Source organism: Miscanthus floridulus, chromosome 7 (genome assembly GCF_019320115.1).
Source record: "Miscanthus floridulus cultivar M001 chromosome 7, ASM1932011v1, whole genome shotgun sequence".
Lineage (NCBI taxonomy): Eukaryota > Viridiplantae > Streptophyta > Magnoliopsida > Poales > Poaceae > Miscanthus > Miscanthus floridulus.
The window spans coordinates 667,297-685,674 of record NC_089586.1 but is presented as its reverse complement, the minus strand read 5'-3'; the positions used below and the strand labels follow the sequence as shown (position 1 = coordinate 685,674).

At 49.6% G+C, this 18,378-nt stretch overlaps 1 protein-coding gene across 2 annotated transcripts; it reads left to right on the top strand.

Annotated features, from left to right (window-relative positions):
- The first annotated feature begins 1,934 nt into the window (after window positions 1–1,934).
- On the top strand, window positions 1,935–9,953 carry LOC136462311 (uncharacterized). Of its 2 annotated transcripts, XM_066461419.1 has the most exons (3): window positions 1,935–2,047; window positions 2,161–2,830; window positions 9,900–9,953. In XM_066461419.1, exon 2 carries the CDS (start codon window positions 2,328–2,330, stop codon window positions 2,814–2,816), a length of 489 nt encoding a protein of 162 aa, XP_066317516.1. In that variant the 5' UTR covers window positions 1,935–2,047; window positions 2,161–2,327; the 3' UTR covers window positions 2,817–2,830; window positions 9,900–9,953. The 2 variants fall into 2 exon arrangements, with proteins under 2 accessions (XP_066317516.1, XP_066317515.1); XM_066461418.1 differs by lacking the exon at window positions 9,900–9,953 and having other exon boundaries at window positions 2,161–2,948.
- The last annotated feature ends 8,425 nt before the right edge of the window (window positions 9,954–18,378 follow it).

Genomic DNA, 18,378 nt, shown 5'->3' with positions numbered 1-18,378 from the left:
AAAGGCATATGTACATGCCTGCATGATCTACGGGCAGCATCTCTTTCACTTGTTAGTCCCAAAATGAATAATGCAATTATGCACCTAATGTTTGAAAACATCTTCTACTGAAATTGGTAGTGGCGTTGCCACTTGCTACGTGTCCTGTGTTGAACAGATCGATGAGCTGAGGCTGAAACTGAGCCACCGGTCCAACCATATCCCAAACCCATTGCAGAATGGCATGGTTGCTTAATTTGTAGAGGTCAACAACAAACTACTCCCTCTGTTCTAAATTATAAGTCACTTTAACTTTTTGTTTCGTCCATTTTACTATATATCTAGACATGTTATTATATCTTGACACATAGTAAAATAGATGTATCAAAAGAGTCAAGCGACTTATAATTTAGAATGGAGGGAGTAAACTAGTTTTTTTAGTTAAATACACCAGCGGTCCTCGAACTTAGGTCCATGAACTTTGAAAATGTATTTCTGAATCTCTAAACTTGTTAAGTGGTGCACCATATGTCCATACCAGCCATATGGTCAATTTTAGTTGACGTGGCATGCTAGCATGGCATGAATTTTTCATTTAAGTCCTCACATTTATTTTTTCCATAAGAAATTACCCTTCCTTCTCTCTCATACTCTGCACGACTGCACGTCGTCGGATACGGCTCAGGTACAACGTCTGCGCGTCGTTGGTCACGGTGGTCGTCAACGGACTCGCACGGAGGCCGGCAGCCACGCGCGCATCGAAAGTTCTTGACTTTTTGTACTCTCGCTGTCTCGCGTCGTCGGACTTGGACAGGAAACTGAAGAGTGGAAGTGGAGGGGTCTGCGCGAGATCACGGGCTCCGTCCGCGCGTCGCGTGCGCGCTCGTCGACCTCCTCGTGCGCCTGGGCCCGGCGCCTGCTCTAGGAGGCGACAGCGGCGGCGGCGGAGGATGGCGACGCGACGATGACGCGATTCTGTGGAACAAGCGCGTCGCCATGCTCGCCGAGGCGGAGGAGTGGGGCGACGCGATTTCCGCATTCGTGGAGATGCGGGCGCGCGGGGTGGCTGCCGACGGTTACGCGTGCGGCCGCGCAGGGGTCGGGCCGTGCACGCGCACGCCGCCAAGGTGGCCCACGTCGCCGCGCACCCGCTCGTGCCGGGCTTCCTCGCCGGCATGTACGCCGAGAGCGCGGACGTGGGCGCGGCCAAGCCGGTACTCGAGACGGAGGACGCGCCGCCCGTCAAGTGGAACGTCGTCGTCGCCTGCTGCGTGCGCCTCGGGCTCGTGGACGACGTTCCTTTCATGGGCTCGCTCCGCGCTAGGACGCTGTCCTCGGCAGGGATTCGAGTTGGGCTCACGGCGATCCACCGGCCGAGAAAAGAAGCGCGAGACACCGCAATCGCCGTGGGCACCGTGAGAAAGGAAGGAATTGTCGTGGGCATCCTGATCGAGCCCAATCCCTGCATCGCGGCGACGGCGATCGCGTCGAGCGCGACGCAGCCCGGAGCCCCTCCAGCACGACGGCGCCAAGGTACGAATAGCTCCTCCTGCCGCCACCGGAGGGACAGCATCCTCTTCCACGGTCGCCAGAATAGGACCTTGGCGACCGTGGGGCACATGCCTAACACCCGGAAGCCGATGGCCGACGTGACGAACTCCCTTTGTAACGCCTCAACGGACGGGATGACGGTGTTGTCGGCGACGAGCGCCTCAGCGAAGCACATGGCGACGAGCATGCGAAACATGGCTCGGTTCAGGTCTTCAGGAGCCCCTTGACGACGGCTGACCCCGTCGTGGTCCATCTGCGCCACGACGGCGGAGATGAGCCCCGCCCCGACGTGCTGGCGTACCGGCGCAGGCGCGACGGGTGGATCGCTCCGCCGGAGCTCGCGCCAGACAAGGCCGTACGCGCCGGAGATGACGCTGTACTGGCCGCTGGCCGCTGGACGCCGAGCCGTATCCGACGACGTGCAAAGGATGAGAGAAAAGGATGAGAAAAATAAATGTGAAGGCTTAAATGAAAAATTCATGACATATCATGTCTCCTAAAATTGTCCACATGACAGGTATGGATGCATCACTTAACAAATTTAAGATCTAAAAATATATTTTTAAACGCTTACAAGTTAGAGGTCCGATTTAACTTTTTTTTTGTTTTTGTTTTGTTTTTTTCCTGAAGCTGCACACGTACGTCGCGCCTGCAGTAGGTGCAGAAGAAGATGTGGAGCTCCAGCATTCTCTGCCCGCTGATCTTGTGGGAAGATATGGTGTGACCCTCTGACGTGACGGTGACGCTGCTCTTGGCCTCTTGCGTTGCAGAGACGTGAGGCCGATCGATACGCGGACATGAAGAGCTCGTCGGCGGGGTCGCGTGCGTCCAGGGACGTCGACGTGGAGCTGCTCAAGGCGGTGGCGCAGGCGTGGCACGCGCAGTCGGGCAACCCGCGGCCGTCGGGGGCGGGCGCGAACGGCCCCGCCGGCGGCGCTGGCGCGCGGGCCCGCGCTGGCGCGGCGCCGCACCGCCCATCTCGGTTCAAGCTAGAGGCCATGGCGGCGGCGGCGGCGGCTGCGGCACCGGACGCTCGCCGTGACCGGGCCCGCGGGAGGTCGTGGGACTTCGCGCAGTCGCTGTGGGACCCGTACGAGCTCGTCGCCGTGGCGCGGAGGCTCGAGTCCGGCCTCGTCATCGCCGACCACGCCGCCGCCGCGCCGCAGGATGGGGGCGACGCGCGGGGAGCAGCGGAGAAGCGGTGCAGGGAGAGCGGCCGCAGCCTGAGGAACCTGTTCCTTCGCTCCACCTCGAAGAGGTTCGGGTTCGAGGAACCAAGCAGCTAGCGTGCTCTCCGTCGGTCCGTCTCTCTCAAGTCCCAAGTACTGTAAATGGCTAAATTTTATCATGAGATTTAGAAAAAAGAATCTTTCTAGTTCGCAATTGTAATTTTTCATTCACACGCGCAGCAATTTAGGTTTAAGGGTTGTCTACACTTTAATTTTTGACAAATACTCAAACACAGTCACTTGAGAACTCGCTTATCCGTCTGTCGACGGGCTGGTGTGTCCGATCGAGAATCGACAGCCACAAATTCATCTTCCTCCTGCGTCACCTGTTCCAACTCCGACGGCCACAGAATACACGACAAGCTCTTCCCTGGCGGCCGCGGCCGCGCCCGACGGCCACCCCACCCCCTCTGTTTCCCAACTCCGGTGGGCGTAGAAGGGCCCGGCCGGGGGAGGCAGGCTTGCCAGCGGTGGGGAAAGGAGGCCGGGCGGCTTAGGGGCCCTGGTGCGAGGTGGTGGGCGGTGGCGGGGGCAAGGAGGAGGAGGAGGAGGAGGTTGCGGCCGCCGATGAGGTAGGCGGGGGCGAGGACACAAGAAGGATGAGGAGGAGGAGGCGGGGGCGAGAACGAGGAGTGGGCACAAGGAAGAAGAGATGGAGGCTGAAGATGACTAAGAGAAAAAACGAATCTTCAGTCGACTGCGGTTTAATTTTTTCCTCCTCCCACACCTTAATCTCTAGCCCTTAGATAAAAACTGAGTGGCTCAAGTAAACTTGACTCTTCTCATCTCTTCCCTATCTTGTTCTTATTGACCCTGTTTTTTTTTTGCGGAAATATTGACCCTCTCCACTTCATCTAGACAGCGCTATCAACTGCATGCTTGCCATGGCGGAGTCCTCCACTACCCTTCCCTCCTCCGTCTCTTATCACCAATGCCAATCTATCGAAACTCGTATCTCACCACAGGCGGCTCCCGTCCCTAAATCAACTTTGTCTCCACCATTCTTATGTTATCTCATTCTAACGGTGGCATTCACATCACCACTTCACCACCCAACTGGTTACCCACCGTCGCTCGTGGTAGAAGGAATCCCCTCCGCCTCATCACATCGCTATCTTGACCGCCTCCACCACCCTAGAGCTCCTTCTAGGTTTGTTGGACAGGTATGCCTCCTCTCTATACTAAAAGCTCATTGGGATACGAGAAAACGAGGCCCTGAACCCCTGGTGTATGTGTGAAAGGGTGAGACGGGGGTTTGGGAGAGGGGAGTTTTTTTATCAGGTGCGATATAGCATTTCTACAAATTTGATTTCATGTATTGTAGTTGAAACAAAGCATATAAGAGAAACACATACCATTTTTTTTCAAAACAACCCCTACATCTTCCTGAACCCCCGCGTCCTCTCAAATTTATATTCCTTATAATGTTGTAGCTGAAGAAAAAGCTCATAAGAGAGAAACACATAACATTTCTTTCAAGACAAAACCCTTACACTTCATAAGAGCAAAATGGCGTGGTTTGGTGGCAACGGTCTAGGGCCGATGGCTTTGCATGTACATTATGACAGGAAAGGCGAGCTATATCCATGTCCTCCGTGACCTAATCCAACTCGATCAGCCCATAGTGCATTAGAGAGCTTCGACTCTCGTAGACAACCGGTCTGGGCGCATGTCCCCTGTGGATTTTTTTTAAAATTTAACACTTTTTGAAAACTAATTTTAAATTTAACACTGTCTATTTTTTTAAAATTAACACTTTTGGCCGCGTCTATTGCCATGGCGCGGCCAAATGCCTGTGTCACGCCATGCATGGTGGCGCGACAGCGGGCTGACGTGGCGACGACCGGAATCGCTGATCGGTGACATGGCAGGGCTTGCCGCGCCACCGATCTTGGCGCGGTAGTGCCGCACCCTGATCCGTGGCGCTGTAGAGGCGAATAAAACCCCGCGGCTAGTCCCCCGCTGCTTGAGCAGCAAGACCGCCTGCCTGCGCCTAGCCGCCGCGCCCGTCGCCCGCTCGGCCCTCCGTTGCCGCCTCCCTCCCTTCCCTTCCATTCCCCGGCCGTCTCCCTCCCTCCTCGTCCTTGTTCAAGGTAATGACGTACTTTTTGTTTTCGTTTGAATGGTGGATAGGATATTATGAATGGGAGTTAAGGTTAGGAGGAAAATTATGTTTGGGAACTATGGGCTATGGTTTGAAGGAAGATATTAGTTTGATTTTGTCAATGTTAAGGTTAATTATTTAGTTAGAAGTATGTTTACCATGTAGATGGAAGACATGTTTCAGGAGCAGTTGTGGCGTAAACAGGGTCGTCTTAGAGAATTGTACCCCGACGAGTCTAGCAAAGATGCTCCCATCCCTCCTGAACTCCTTGTCCCTAACTGTGACTGTGGTCGTCCGACCGACGTGTGTAACAACCCAAAAATCCATACACCAAAAATACCAACTACAAAATTTTTTCTTAGAACTCCCATGTGATGATGAGTGTCATGTATAGTAACCCAACCTAAGAGATGCATTAGGTCTAACCCCAACCCAAGTTAACACATAAGCATGGCCTGTCATATGTTAATTGTGTTTATTTAAATGATAACAAATAAAGTATTGCATACATTGTTAAATCAAATTATGATCTGGAATTCTATTTGCTCTATGTTATGCTTATCAACTCCTTTGAAGTAATAAACCATGAAGCAACTAATTAATCAAAGCAAGAAATAAAAGATTAAAAAGAGAATTATTTCTATTTTTGTATAACAAAACTACACCTAATTTTTGTTATACAAAATAGCTAAATAAAATCTCCTAAAACTCCAATAAATTAGGTGCGCCAATTTGGGATTCAAGTTCTAGAACCAAATTCGAATTCAAACAAAAGAGAAGAAATGAAAAACAAAATAGAAAAAGAAGAGAAAGGATGTAGGCCTCGCAAGCCGCCTCGGCCTGCGCCAGCCAGCCAGCCCAAACGGCCTGCCAACCTTTCCCGTCACGCGCGCGGCCCACGAGCCAGCCCAGCGCGTCGCCCACGCCCGCGCACCCGTTTGCCTCGCTCGCAGCCACTGCCGCTGGACCCCGCATGTCAGCCACCCCCGTCTACAGTGTTGTCTTCCTCACCCACGCCTCAACCGCCTACACGACCGGCGCCCGACAGCGGTGGCAGGGGCGGGCCAGGGGGTCACGCCCGAGGCATGGCCTTGTCCCCTTGGCGCCGCGCCCACGCAACCACGCACGGCCGTTGGATGGGATGCACACCTCCGATCCTCCTCAATCTCCAGCCGTCGAACGCCGGACTCCATGGCCGAGCTCGGCTATAAGAGCCCCCGATCCTGATTGCCCTAGCGCTCGTCCCATCGCCCCGCCGCCACTTGGTGGCCAACCACTTCTCACCGAGAGTAGAAGGCTGAGGGGGAGTTCGAGAGAGGAGAACGGAGCCACTGCCAGGAAGAGGACCGGGAGCACGCCAGAGTTTGGAGCACCACCGTGGATCAAGCCGGAGCGGACGACACTGCACGGCACTGCTTCCGGAGCTACACAGCCGCAACTCGTCACTGCACCGCCATCCTCTCTTCCACAGCACCCACGGTGAGCCCCCGATTCTTCCCCTGCTCACCGTCGGACCTTGCTACTCCGGCCATGGCGCTCCATACCATGAGCGCGTAGGCCAAGGCCATCTTCGGTCTCTAGGCACACAAGCACAGCACACTCACGCACATGTCACAACCACCCCTGAGCCCTTGGATGCTGGAGACCTTTCCAAGTCCCACGGACGCTGTAGCCGAGCACACATGCCACGCTCACGACACCGCCGCCATGGCGTAGCCACCACCGGAGCACCAGACCACCTCCGATGCACCAGACCACCGGTCCGAGCACCAGACCACCTTCGAGCACCAGACCACCAGTCCGAGCACCAGACCACCGTACCGAGCACCCGACCACCAGTCCGAGCACCTGACCACCATGGCCAGTACCGCTGGGAGCGCCTGGCGTCTCCTTGACTCGCCTGTCCTATTCGCTGAGGCCACGGGTAACTCACGCGCACGCTGTGACCACCCCGCTGGAGCCCCGTAGTGACCCACGCGCCTCGCCGTCGTCACCATGTCACCGTGGCCACTGGGAAGACCCTGCCGGCCACCTGGAAACCGAGAGTCCTGCCCTAAGCTCTGGACGCCCTCGCCGCATCCACACGGAGCCGTAGAAGCTTACACGCCCCACTAGGGCGCTTCACTGTGGCCGTAGCCACCTCACCAGCGCCATTGTCGTGCCCGGAAGGCTATCGCCGTGGCTGACACACCACGGGACACCGCACGCCATGGTAACCCCACCAATGAAGACGTCGAGGCTCAGCAAAGCTTCCACCCACGTCAATTGCACACCAGCACCACCACGGAAGCTCACCAGTGAGCATGCCGCCGGCGGGAGCATAGCCGCGGGAGAAAACAGGGGAGACTTCCCTCGCCGGCCGTCCGTGCCTGCACTCGGTGCACGTGAGCCGAGCCGAGAGAAATAATGATGGACTCGGTCCACCATGGACCCTGCCTTAGGTCCATGGACCGTGAACTTGGGTCCACCGTGAGCCACGCTCACGCCCACAGCCAGGAAACGAAGCCCAGACCGGCCCAAATCCCGCCCTGTCCAGGCCCAGTTTGAACCCGGCCCGTATTGACCGTTGACCTGGCCCCACATGTCAGTGGCACAGACACTCTGGGCCACACGTCAGATGCTGACGTCATGATGATGTCACGTGGGACCCACATGTCAGAAGCCAACACAGCCGGGGTGATGTCATGCTGATGTCACGGTGACATCAGTTGCCGACGTCAGCAGCCCAGGCCCCACATGTCAGTGACCCTGACCAATGACCATTGACCATTGACCCACCATTGACTGACGTTGACTTTGACCGGACCCACCTGTCAGTGACCCAATACAATAGCCTCTGGCCCCACCTGTCGGAACTGATGACGTTGATGACGTCATGCTGACGTTAGCTGGACCCCACCTGTCAGCTCGAAACCAAGACGATGATGTCATGCTGACGTCATGCTGATGTCAGCATGCCACATGGACTAGCCACTGCGTGACACGTGTCAGCCCAGGATTAATCCAGCTTTTTCCCCATTTTCAGAAATAATTTAAACTTCAAAAATTCATAACTAATTCATACGACCTCAGAAAAATATGAAACCAGGACCAAAATTCATCTAAAATCGAGCTCTACGCAATGAACCCATGTTTGAGTGCATTTGGCTCTTTTGAATTTCCATTGCTTCTTTGTGCTATTCTATAGATGTCGCTAACGCGACTATAATGCGATCGTTTGTAGACTTAGAGGAGAACCAGATAGACAAGGATCGTGAGTACCATGAGGAGTACAGAGACGACTACACTAAAGGTGTCACATCCCACCCAATCTCGTAGCACCTATTACGCATGGCTAATATAGAACTGCTATTGCTTTACTTTATTGACATCATGATAGGACTTGCATGGTAGTATGATTACTTGATGGCCTCTACCTTGATGCAACCTTACCCCTACATACCCTGCTATTAGGCTAGACACACGCTTACTGCTATATTTCATTGCTTGTACTTCTACTATGCTTATACAGCATTAATGCGTGGTGTTATTTGGATTACAGGGAGAGTGCTGCGTGTGTGACTTGGGTGTGTGGAGGGTGAGGGTTGTGTCGACCAAGTTGGAGTATATGACGAGCCTGGGGCAAGTCTTGCCATGGAGTGCTACCTGGGCACCCCTAGAAATGGATACCTGTGGTGGGTAAATGGTTTATGAGGTGGTCCTGGGTGTGAACCTGTGATGGGAGGAGCCCGAGATGGAGGTGCTGTGGTGGCACGGTAAATGGAAACCCTAATGGAGACATTCTGGCTTGGTCATCTCTAAGGACTTACTAGTACTCAGATTCACTGGGAAGCCTTATGTACCACTCGCCCTATATGGTGCGGGACGGCCAAACTACTTGGTAGGATATTGCCACTACTGCTAGGTTGATAGTGGACAGTGTAAGAAGATACGGGGCGCAAGGATTTCCCCCACACCCTTTCGAGACTTCATGGAGACCCTGTGGACCCAGCTCATGACTCACAGTTTCAGCCACCCCAGACTAGACTTGGGGTGTACCAGGGCTGAATGGTAGAGTGGCATTATCCTAGGCTAGCAAGCGGCCAAAATCAGCCCAGTTGACGACGGTCAGTGAGGAAGGCGGATCTTGTGATTATGTAAAACCTCTACAGAGTGTTTGGTTGATCAATCGATACATGTGCCGACTTATCGGCTATGGACCTTTCCTGGGTTTTGCTTAAACTAGATAGAGAGATGAGTCCTTCTCTTCTTCTCCCGTGAGAGAGTGTCGGACATAGCCAGGGGCTACGGGCCTTGAGACAGTGCCAAGCAGGAGTTGACCTGTCGACTAAGCGATGGTATGGTTATGGTATGGTGATGGTGTGGAGATGGTGGTATATCGGTCCTAGGATCGAAACCTGGCTCTGGGAAGGGAATGGAGTGGAATGTGTATGGGAATGGAGTTAAAACTTGACCAACTATTATTATATACTTGAATTGCTACTGCATAGGAAACCCCAGCCTTATAGGTTCCTTTGATTATATCCAACTTGCATCTAATTTCCACAAAGCAAAGCCCATAGGGTTGGGAGTGGCCAGTACAAATCGTACTGATAAATTTTGACATACAGGTTCTGCTGAGGAGTATAGCTCCGAGGAGTTTGACGGTTGAGGGGTTCATGCCTACACTCGAGTTTGGCGATCTTATCTTCAAGCTGTTCTGAATGAATACTACTTTTGATTCCGCCAATGCGACGATGTAATAATTTATGTAATTCCGCACTATTTGTACTCTGATATTATTGTTGTATGGATGTAATATTCGACTGGAATTTGGGTAATATGATCTACAACGGTCTTATTACACTTCGACGCTGTGGATTTCCCTTTGCGGAAATCGGGGTCCTTTCAACATGTTTCAATCGAGACATCTGAACACAGCGGCTTGTTGCTTCTACACATGCAGTCGTTTTAATGTAAGTAATTGTTTCTGTATATTTTTTTTCTTCATTTGTATTACTAGGTTACTAATATTTTGTTGAAATTTTCTTGTTTAGGCCCATGAGAGGTGCTTTTTCTTTCAGTGGATTGATGGTGCAGACAAGTTTGACCCCAGGTACCTCCTTTTCGATGACTGGTGAAGAGGGCGACATCCACAAGAGCACTTCGAGCGGTGGGTTCCACCTCCCCCTAACCCCCCTTCAATGATGGCTAAGGAGAAGCACTTAGCCATAGTTAGACGACTTGAGGAACCTCCTATGCGTGATTGTGGAGATCGAGCTGTGATAAACCCTAAGAATACATTGGAGTTTGTGTGTCCAAACAAGCATGAAGTAAGTGCAAAGTGTATGTGTTGAAATATTAAGCTATATGTGTTCATGTACTAATGTCATGTTTTTTAGGTGTATTCAATGGTGAAGTGTCATTTCAAGGAGTGGTTGTATGGTCCTAAGAACAAATGGCTCGAAGAACCTCTAAAGGCAAAGCAAAAGAAGAAAGAAATGTTAATTTACAAAGCACCTCCAGTTAAGTGTGAATGTGGTGTTAAATCCAACTACGGACTAGTCCCTTCGGAGCTTGGAATAGTCCATTATTGCGGCCATATGTTTGACTATGATGAGGTTGGTTATTTTTGTGGTAACCATGAAATCGTATTTTGTTTCTTTTGCTAAGACATATATGATATAATTTTTCGTTTGAATAGAGCACTAGGAAATGCAGGTGAGAATGTTATGATGGTCAAGCTAAGTTTTTGGATAAACTGAAGGGGAAGCAAGTAATTGCATGGAAGAGGGGATATGGACCTGACTACGTCAACCTTTTCGTTAAACATCACAAAGACAAGATGCGTGAGTTTGCTAGACAGTGCGGTATTTGTAACCCGATCGACGTTGGGCTTGACAAATGGGGATTGGAGAGACGAATGACGTTAGAGGAGGAGAGGGTAAGGAAGGAGGCAAGGGAGGAGACAAGAGTATAGATGCAGGTCTTGAACGAGCATGTTGTTGCATTATGTGCCAGTGAGTGTTTGAAAGCCTTTTTTGTTGCTTGATTTTAAATGTAATATAATCGTGTTGCTAACTAATTGCATTTTATACATGAAGGGATTGGATGCAGCGAGGAACATGTTGCAGAGGTGGCTTGTGCAAGGTACGAGAAAAAGAAGTTAGATGAGCATAGAAAGCGAGCTGGTCGTACCGTTGAATCATCGATTATGTTCTCTGATGAGGGGGATGAGGATAAGGACGACACTACTAGACTCAGTGAGCTCATCGCTCTAGCAGAGGCGGGCCTGCAGGTAGAGGAGGCCGAAGACAACACTGGTAGACTAAGCAAGCTCATCGCTCTAGTAGAGGCGGACTTGCAGGCGTAGGAGGCTGAGGACGACACTGCCAGACTGAGCGAGCTCATCGCTCTAGTAGAGGTGGGTGAAAGGATCTAACAATGCCAATAGCACATGTAGGGTCTCGCTCATGATGATAGGAAGCATAAAACTGATAAATAAGCTCATTGTTCCAATGCTTCCTAAACTCTAGCAGGTAGGACAACCCCATTGAGTGTATATCCTGAACCATCTGCTCCAGCTCGGGTTCCTTGTACTTTCCAAGAGAGTATGCATCAATGCACTTCATCTAAAGGACCGGTGGCTCCCTCTTCCTCAAAAACTTCTGATATAGAATGGAATCATAAAAGTCATAATGGAAGGGGTGACAGAAATGATACTCAAGTCATAGATCCTTCTCATCCTCAGCATAAAGGTTCCTGCCCCTCTAGGACCTGATATCCTTAACCCGGTGATGATAGTCCACTGGAAGAGGAGGAGTCCATCCACCAGCAGGATTTAGAGCCATGGCGAGCTCCCGCATGATCGGCGACACACCCGTGAATGGAACAAGCTAAGAGACAAACCCTAGACCGTGAGTCAGGGTGCAAGTTAGTGGAGCAGCAATGGTGTGGCCGGCATGCTCAAGAGCTTCCTCTTCTTCATCAACAATCAGCATATCCCCAACAAAGGCTGGAGTAGGAGGAGGAGCGGCAGCCGATGACCCTTGATCATCACAACGACGGGTAGCATAGGAACCGCCAGCACCACCACGCTGATAAGACGCCTTGGTGCGGCCAGATGGTTTGGGGACAGCGGCACGATCTTGGTTCTTCTTGGATCACTTTTCCCTATGACGCGAGGGACTTCCACCGTCCATGACTGCGAAGAACATGAAGTGGAACTAAGAAATAATACAACGAGAAGCGAACGAACATCGAGAATGGAAGAAACATGAATAGAGTGGGCACCATAGGGTCAGGAGTTCTGATCGAAGTCAGGACTTCCGACAGCCGGGAGTTCTAGCCTGGCGTTGGGAGTTCCGACGGTCGAAACCACCGATGTTCACCGGGACTTCCAGCGCACAAGGTGACCATCCCATTCTTGGGGCTTCAAATCGTGACACTCATTCAAACAAGGAAGATAGAGGAGTAGAGAGAGAGAAAGAATGGAGTCAAAACACAAGGTACATTGAATTAGGGTTAGGGCGCCATGGTAGTACCTTGAATCGAGGACCACGGCCAAATTTTTTTTACTTCGATTATTTCCTCCCTCCTCCCCTTCCCTTCTGGTTGCTCAGGACTTCTGCCCTCTCTCCAATTGAAAGGATCTAACAATGCTTAGAGAGGGGTGAATAGGCGTATCTAAAAATTTACTGCAAATACTAAGTTCAAATCTGTCAGTCAATGTCGAAAGTCCTGGCGTTTGGGTTGGAACTCCCGACGTTGTTAGAAGTTCTGGCATAAATGTCAGCAGTTTCGACGCCTACGTGAACTACAAAAGCAGTGCCAGATTTAACTATGTCGATAAATAATCTTACAACCTCACTTCCTAGTGGTTTGGTGAAGATGTTGAGTCACTCCCTTGATGCCGTAATGCCTCCAAACCGTAGATCGAGTCCAAATCCTAAAATGCAGGTTTGAGAGAGAAAGAGACAAACAAATACAAGTAATCTCTAGCAATCACAACAACAACAACAAGCACGCGGGACACAAGGATTTATCCTGAGGTTCGGCAACCCCACAAAGGAGCTCCTACGTCCTCGTTGTTGAGGTGACCACCAAGGTCAGAGTCTCTTCCACCTCCTTGCCTCTCTCAAAGCAACCACAAAGGTCACTTGAGCTTTCCACTAAGAAATCGAAGGGTGATACAAACTTTCTAAGGCTCTTTCACAAGATGGAAGCTCTTGGGCAACGCCTAGCCGGCTAGGGGCAAAGCCCTAAGAGTAATAGATGCAAAATCAACTGTCTTGATGAAGAAATCAAGTGCTCAAGCTTGCCAAAGTGATCCTCTCACTTAATCCACTCTCCTTTCACTCAAAACCCTAAGGGAATCAAAGATTAGAGCAAAGGGGGGAAAGTGAGGGGTGCTTTAGTTGCTTGGGAGCTGTTGAGCATGAAGTGGGTCAGCTGTGAATAAGTCTGTAACGGTTAGAAGTGAAGAGAGGAGTATTTATACTCCAAGTGAAAATCTAACCGTTCGAATCTACATCGGAAGTACCAACGCAGATCTCGGGACTTCCGACGTTAACAGAAAGGACTATTCACATAGGGTCAGAAGTCCGCACGTGCAAGTCAATGTCGGAACTCCTGGCAAACGTTGGGACTTCCGACAGTTGGAACTTCCGACGTATGTCGGGACTTCTGACGTGCACAGTTAAACAGCTAGTAAAGCTCTAGGTGTTAGGACTCCCGACAAGCTTCGGGACTTCCAACGATCAGAAGTTCCGACGTACGTCGGGACTTTCAACGAGCACAGACAGCCAGACAGTCAGAACCACCAATGCTGAGACTCCTAGCTTGGGTCGGGACTTCCGACTGTCGGAAGTTCTGACTCACGTTGGGACTTCCAACGTCCACAGTCACCGCGCAAGCTAAGTGATTGGGAGTCAGAACTTTCGGCAAGAGTCGTGACTTCCAACTGCCGGGAGTTTCGGCATACATCGGGACTTCCGACACCGACAGTCATAGAAAAATAATCTACGTGCTCGTGGAGTGCTAGAGTGTCTCTCTTTTGATTTAATTATTATGCTTGAGCACTCTATCTTCCTTAGACCAACTAAATTTGTATCCCTCTTTATAGTGCGGTGGATCCTAAACTCAAAAGCAAAAATTAACCCTTTGGAGAGCGCTTTGAGTTCGTCCACCTTTACAACTTCAAAAATTGAAGGATACCATTTCATCTTTATCAACTCTTTGATTCTTTCATGGGACTAATAGCTACAACGTATCTCATTAAGATCACATTAGTCCCTAATTTGGATGTCATCAATACACCAAAACCCACATAGGGGGCAAATACACTTTCAGTGGGCTTGCATGCGGAGGAGGATGACGACGCGTTCTTCACTCAGGCCGCAGAGGCCACAAATGAAGTGGAGGCCGCTTACTATAGGCGAAAGGCAGATCAGGGCAATGTAGGTGAGCCTAGCCACAACAATAGGGTTGTGGTTGAGGATTGGTACTCGGACGACGAGTTGCTTACTAAGTATGTTTTTGACTGAGGGTTTTTGATTGCGCCGTCTGTTAGTTCCATGCTTTATTAATGATCGATGTAGCTATGTACTAGAAATTCTATTGTGTTGTCTTATATTCCATTTGAACTACTGATGTATTGTACCCATGTATCATATACTTAGATTACCCATGTTCGATCTTAAGTGATCACATTTGTTTGTATCATGCGTTGAGAATTTCTAAAACGAACGAAATTGACTGAAATTATCTCGAATACAGCGTCATAGCCCACTGGTTTAGCTACACCATAGCCTAGGTTCTGCCGCGCCATAGTCCACGGCGCGTCAGTGACACGCCATAGACCACGACGCGGCAGTGATGCGGGTAGAAACCGACCAGCCTCAATTGAGCTGCTGTCGGTACGGTAAAAAACTACAAGTGTTGTCGCGACCGTGCGCAAGTTGAAACAAATATGAAGCAATAAATGGATGACAAGTTGTCACATAACATTTTCTTTGGTTTATGAGTCTGCAAGTTTTCATCGACAATATTCGTTCGACATAAGTTCAACGTAACGAACTAAGTCCTAGGAATGTAAGGATCCCTCGAATGCCTCTTGGAAACCTCATCGTCTGGTGGAAGAAGTGGGTCGTCGTACTCCACCTCAAGAAGGGGGTACATCTGGTGCAGCGTGGGAGGGGCCATCCTATTACAAATTGATAAACAAATGGTTAGAATATTCAAATTAACAATATTCAGATTAACATTATGTAGCATTGCAAAATTTGAACTATTTGTTATGCAGTACGAACACAATATGAAAGCACCTGCTGCCCTTGTCTTCTATGCCTACTAGCCTTGTGACCAGATTGTTTGCAAACGGAGCAAAGATTCCTACCATGGGTCTCGTTGAAGTCTCCCTCGCCGTACATGTCTTCATCGTACCCTCTCATAGCATCCATGTCCCCCTTGAGTCGCTTCTTCTTCCTCCTATCCTTCCCTACCTTCATTAGATCTAGATGCGGCACGTAGTCATAACCATTATAAGGTGACCACTATGTCGGGTCAAGGTATAGCTCGAAGCTCATCTCCCAAATACTAACGGTGTTCGAACAGAGATACAAGGGTGACATATATGGTAGATCCTCATAGTTGTACCCGCGAACCCTATAGGCCGTGATAATATGAGAGCAAGGGGCATGCATGATCTGAGGGACATTGCAACTACACTCTACCTTTTTAAGATCAACTCGGTAGTTTCATCCACCATAACGTTCGCCGCCCAAGCTTGTGCCACCCTTGCCCCGTACACTAAAGATATGGCAGTGGGGTCCATACGGCTTGGCGATGTGCTGCTTAGCCAATTCCTCGGTGTCCTTCAAATGTTCAGCTCCGGTCTTTCCAAAACGCCCCTGCTCAACTATATTCCTCTACGCAAGTTCTCACCTCTTCACAAAATATTTGTTGTACTTATGAAAGGAGAACTTAACAATTCTAGACACAGGCAATGATCGAACTCCAGTGAATACACGGTTGAAGGACTCTGAGGAGTTAGTGGTCATGATGCCATACCTAAAACCCCCCTCATCATATGCTAACGCCCACTAAGCATCTGAGCCTTATGTTCCATCTGTGCCTCTAACCAGGCCTTTCTCGCTTCATTTACCATCTTGTCTAGTTCTCTCTTTGTCTCCTTGAACTGGTGCTCTGTACGTACACAACATAGAGCCTTTACCTTGTCACATACCTCCTGCTTCCGCTAACGCCACCAGAAATTAGCGGCAAAGTGTCTCATGTACCATCTATATACTAGAGGTGGGAACCCATCTACATGCTCAGCTATAGCATTAAGAAGCCCTGTGTGACGGTCTAAGATCAAACATATAGTGCGAGATGGGCCAAGCACTTGTACACATAGAAGCCGCATGAACCATGACCACGATTCATTATTCTCTCCCTCTACCAAAGCAAAAGCCATGGGTACTATCTGGTCCTTAGGATCAATAGCAGCAACCATCATCAATGTGCCCTTGTACTTTCCTATCAGGAAAGTGCCATCAACAAGTATGACTGGCTGACAAAACAGGAATGCATGTTCCGTTTGCGCGAACGACCAGAACACACGATAGAGGACATGCCTCATTGGGTCCTGAAAACACATCCCTCCAGTGTCCACAAACTATTTCAAGCCAGGGTTGTAGTAATGCATTGCACATAAGATGCAAGACACCCTGTTGTACGCTTCCTCCCAACTACCCCATCGAATCGCCAGCGTAATTTGCTTAGCACGCCAAGCCTTTCCGTATGTCACATTGTACTTAACGAATCCAGATATGGACTGTTGTAAAGAAGACACTGAAATATCGTTATTGTCATCAATGAGCCCCAATATACAATGGGCAAGGTAACGTACAGTGAGCTATTGATGATTTTTCTTCCCCCTATTGTCTAGTCAAGTGTGGAGTTCAACAACTTTAGTTATCCTCCACTTGCCATCACTCTGTCTCTTCCGTGCATTTAACCTCCACATACAACTATTTTTGCATATCACATGGTACCTCAACTCCTGGTCCGAATGAGTGACGGCGTATGGCCTATGGTGGTACACAGCATAGTCCTAAAGGAAGAGTTTCATCTCTGACATCGTGTTGAATATCATCCCCTTCCTAAGGGTTTCTTTCTTATGGTCATACAATGATTTCCTACACATTTGGAGACCAGTGTCATAAACTGCCATATCCATCAGGCTGACATCCCTATAGTTTGGAACACCCCTGAAAGGTACGTTCTTGGACTTTAGTTGCTCAAGCTTAGTCGCTGTGTAAGGTGGTGGTGGAACATACTACTGCGCTTCGCTAATTCTGGCCCATGAATCATAGGGGGTATCATCTGCAGTCAAATCTGTGACTAGTCTACCCTAAGCCTAGACACCATGCAAAACCATAGTTGGTACTGGTAATGGCATAGTATGAACCGGTACTGGCATAGCATTAGCCGGTGTTGGCATGGCATCTGTATCTCCTTGATCATCATCAGAATCATTTGAATCACTGCTAACTACATCACCGATCATGTCCTCCTCCTCCTGCTCCTCATCTTTCCGTTCGAACCCATTCACATCAAAGTCATTGCTTATACAACCTACTGCAGTTGAATGAAACTGCTCCTACGTCAACTGACCGTCCAAATCTATGTTATCCTGAGTTGCTTCCCATTCGACCCCTAATTCATGTTCATTGCCTCTAAAACCATCAATGGACGAGCCGTCCTGAACAACCTGCATCCTGTACCCATTCTCCACCACCACCTCAGCCATGGGCACATTGGAACCTTGGAGAACCCTAGTGTAGCAGGACCAGTGAGCAGGGTCGCGTAAGGGCATGAGGACATAGTGTGCCCTAGTCTTTCCAGTATCAAACCTCCCCTTCAGTATAAAATTACCGCCAAACTTTACATTCAAACGGACACAAAGGTCGTTGAAGTTAGGAGGTTCATCAAACCATTCCAATTCTTCTTCCATATCCTCAAACATACCATCTTCTCTCCTAACACTTCCTCCGTATAAAACTCTAACACAATAATCCATCTGCAAAAGCATTTCAACAAACTTCATCAAGTCGTCGAATTCGTCGTACATAATGACCATAGTAATATTAATGCATATTCTAACTATAACTATACTAACTAATCTAATATTAACATCTATACAAGGCTAACTACAACAACTAATTAGATTAAATCCAATGTATAACTAGACTCAATAACTGTACGAACTAAACTACCTAACTTTACTATCTATACTAACTTACTATATTACCTATACTAACTAAACTAAATAACTTTATTAACTATACTAACTATATTTTACTAATTTTACTAACTTTATTAACTATACTAACTACATGAGGGGAGTATCTCACAGCAGCGGCGCTCATCCTCACGGCGGTGGCGCGCTAGATCGGTCTAGGAGGCGCGGGCGCAGGCCTCGGCGGGCAGTCGCCGTGCGTGGCCGGAGGGGGTGGCGTGCCAGCGTGCGGG

Bases quoted from the DNA above. Each gene is read 5' to 3' on its own strand.
- LOC136462311 (XM_066461419.1), top strand. From the start codon at position 2,328: ATGAAGAGCTCGTCGGCGGGGTCGCGTGCGTCCAGGGACGTCGACGTG.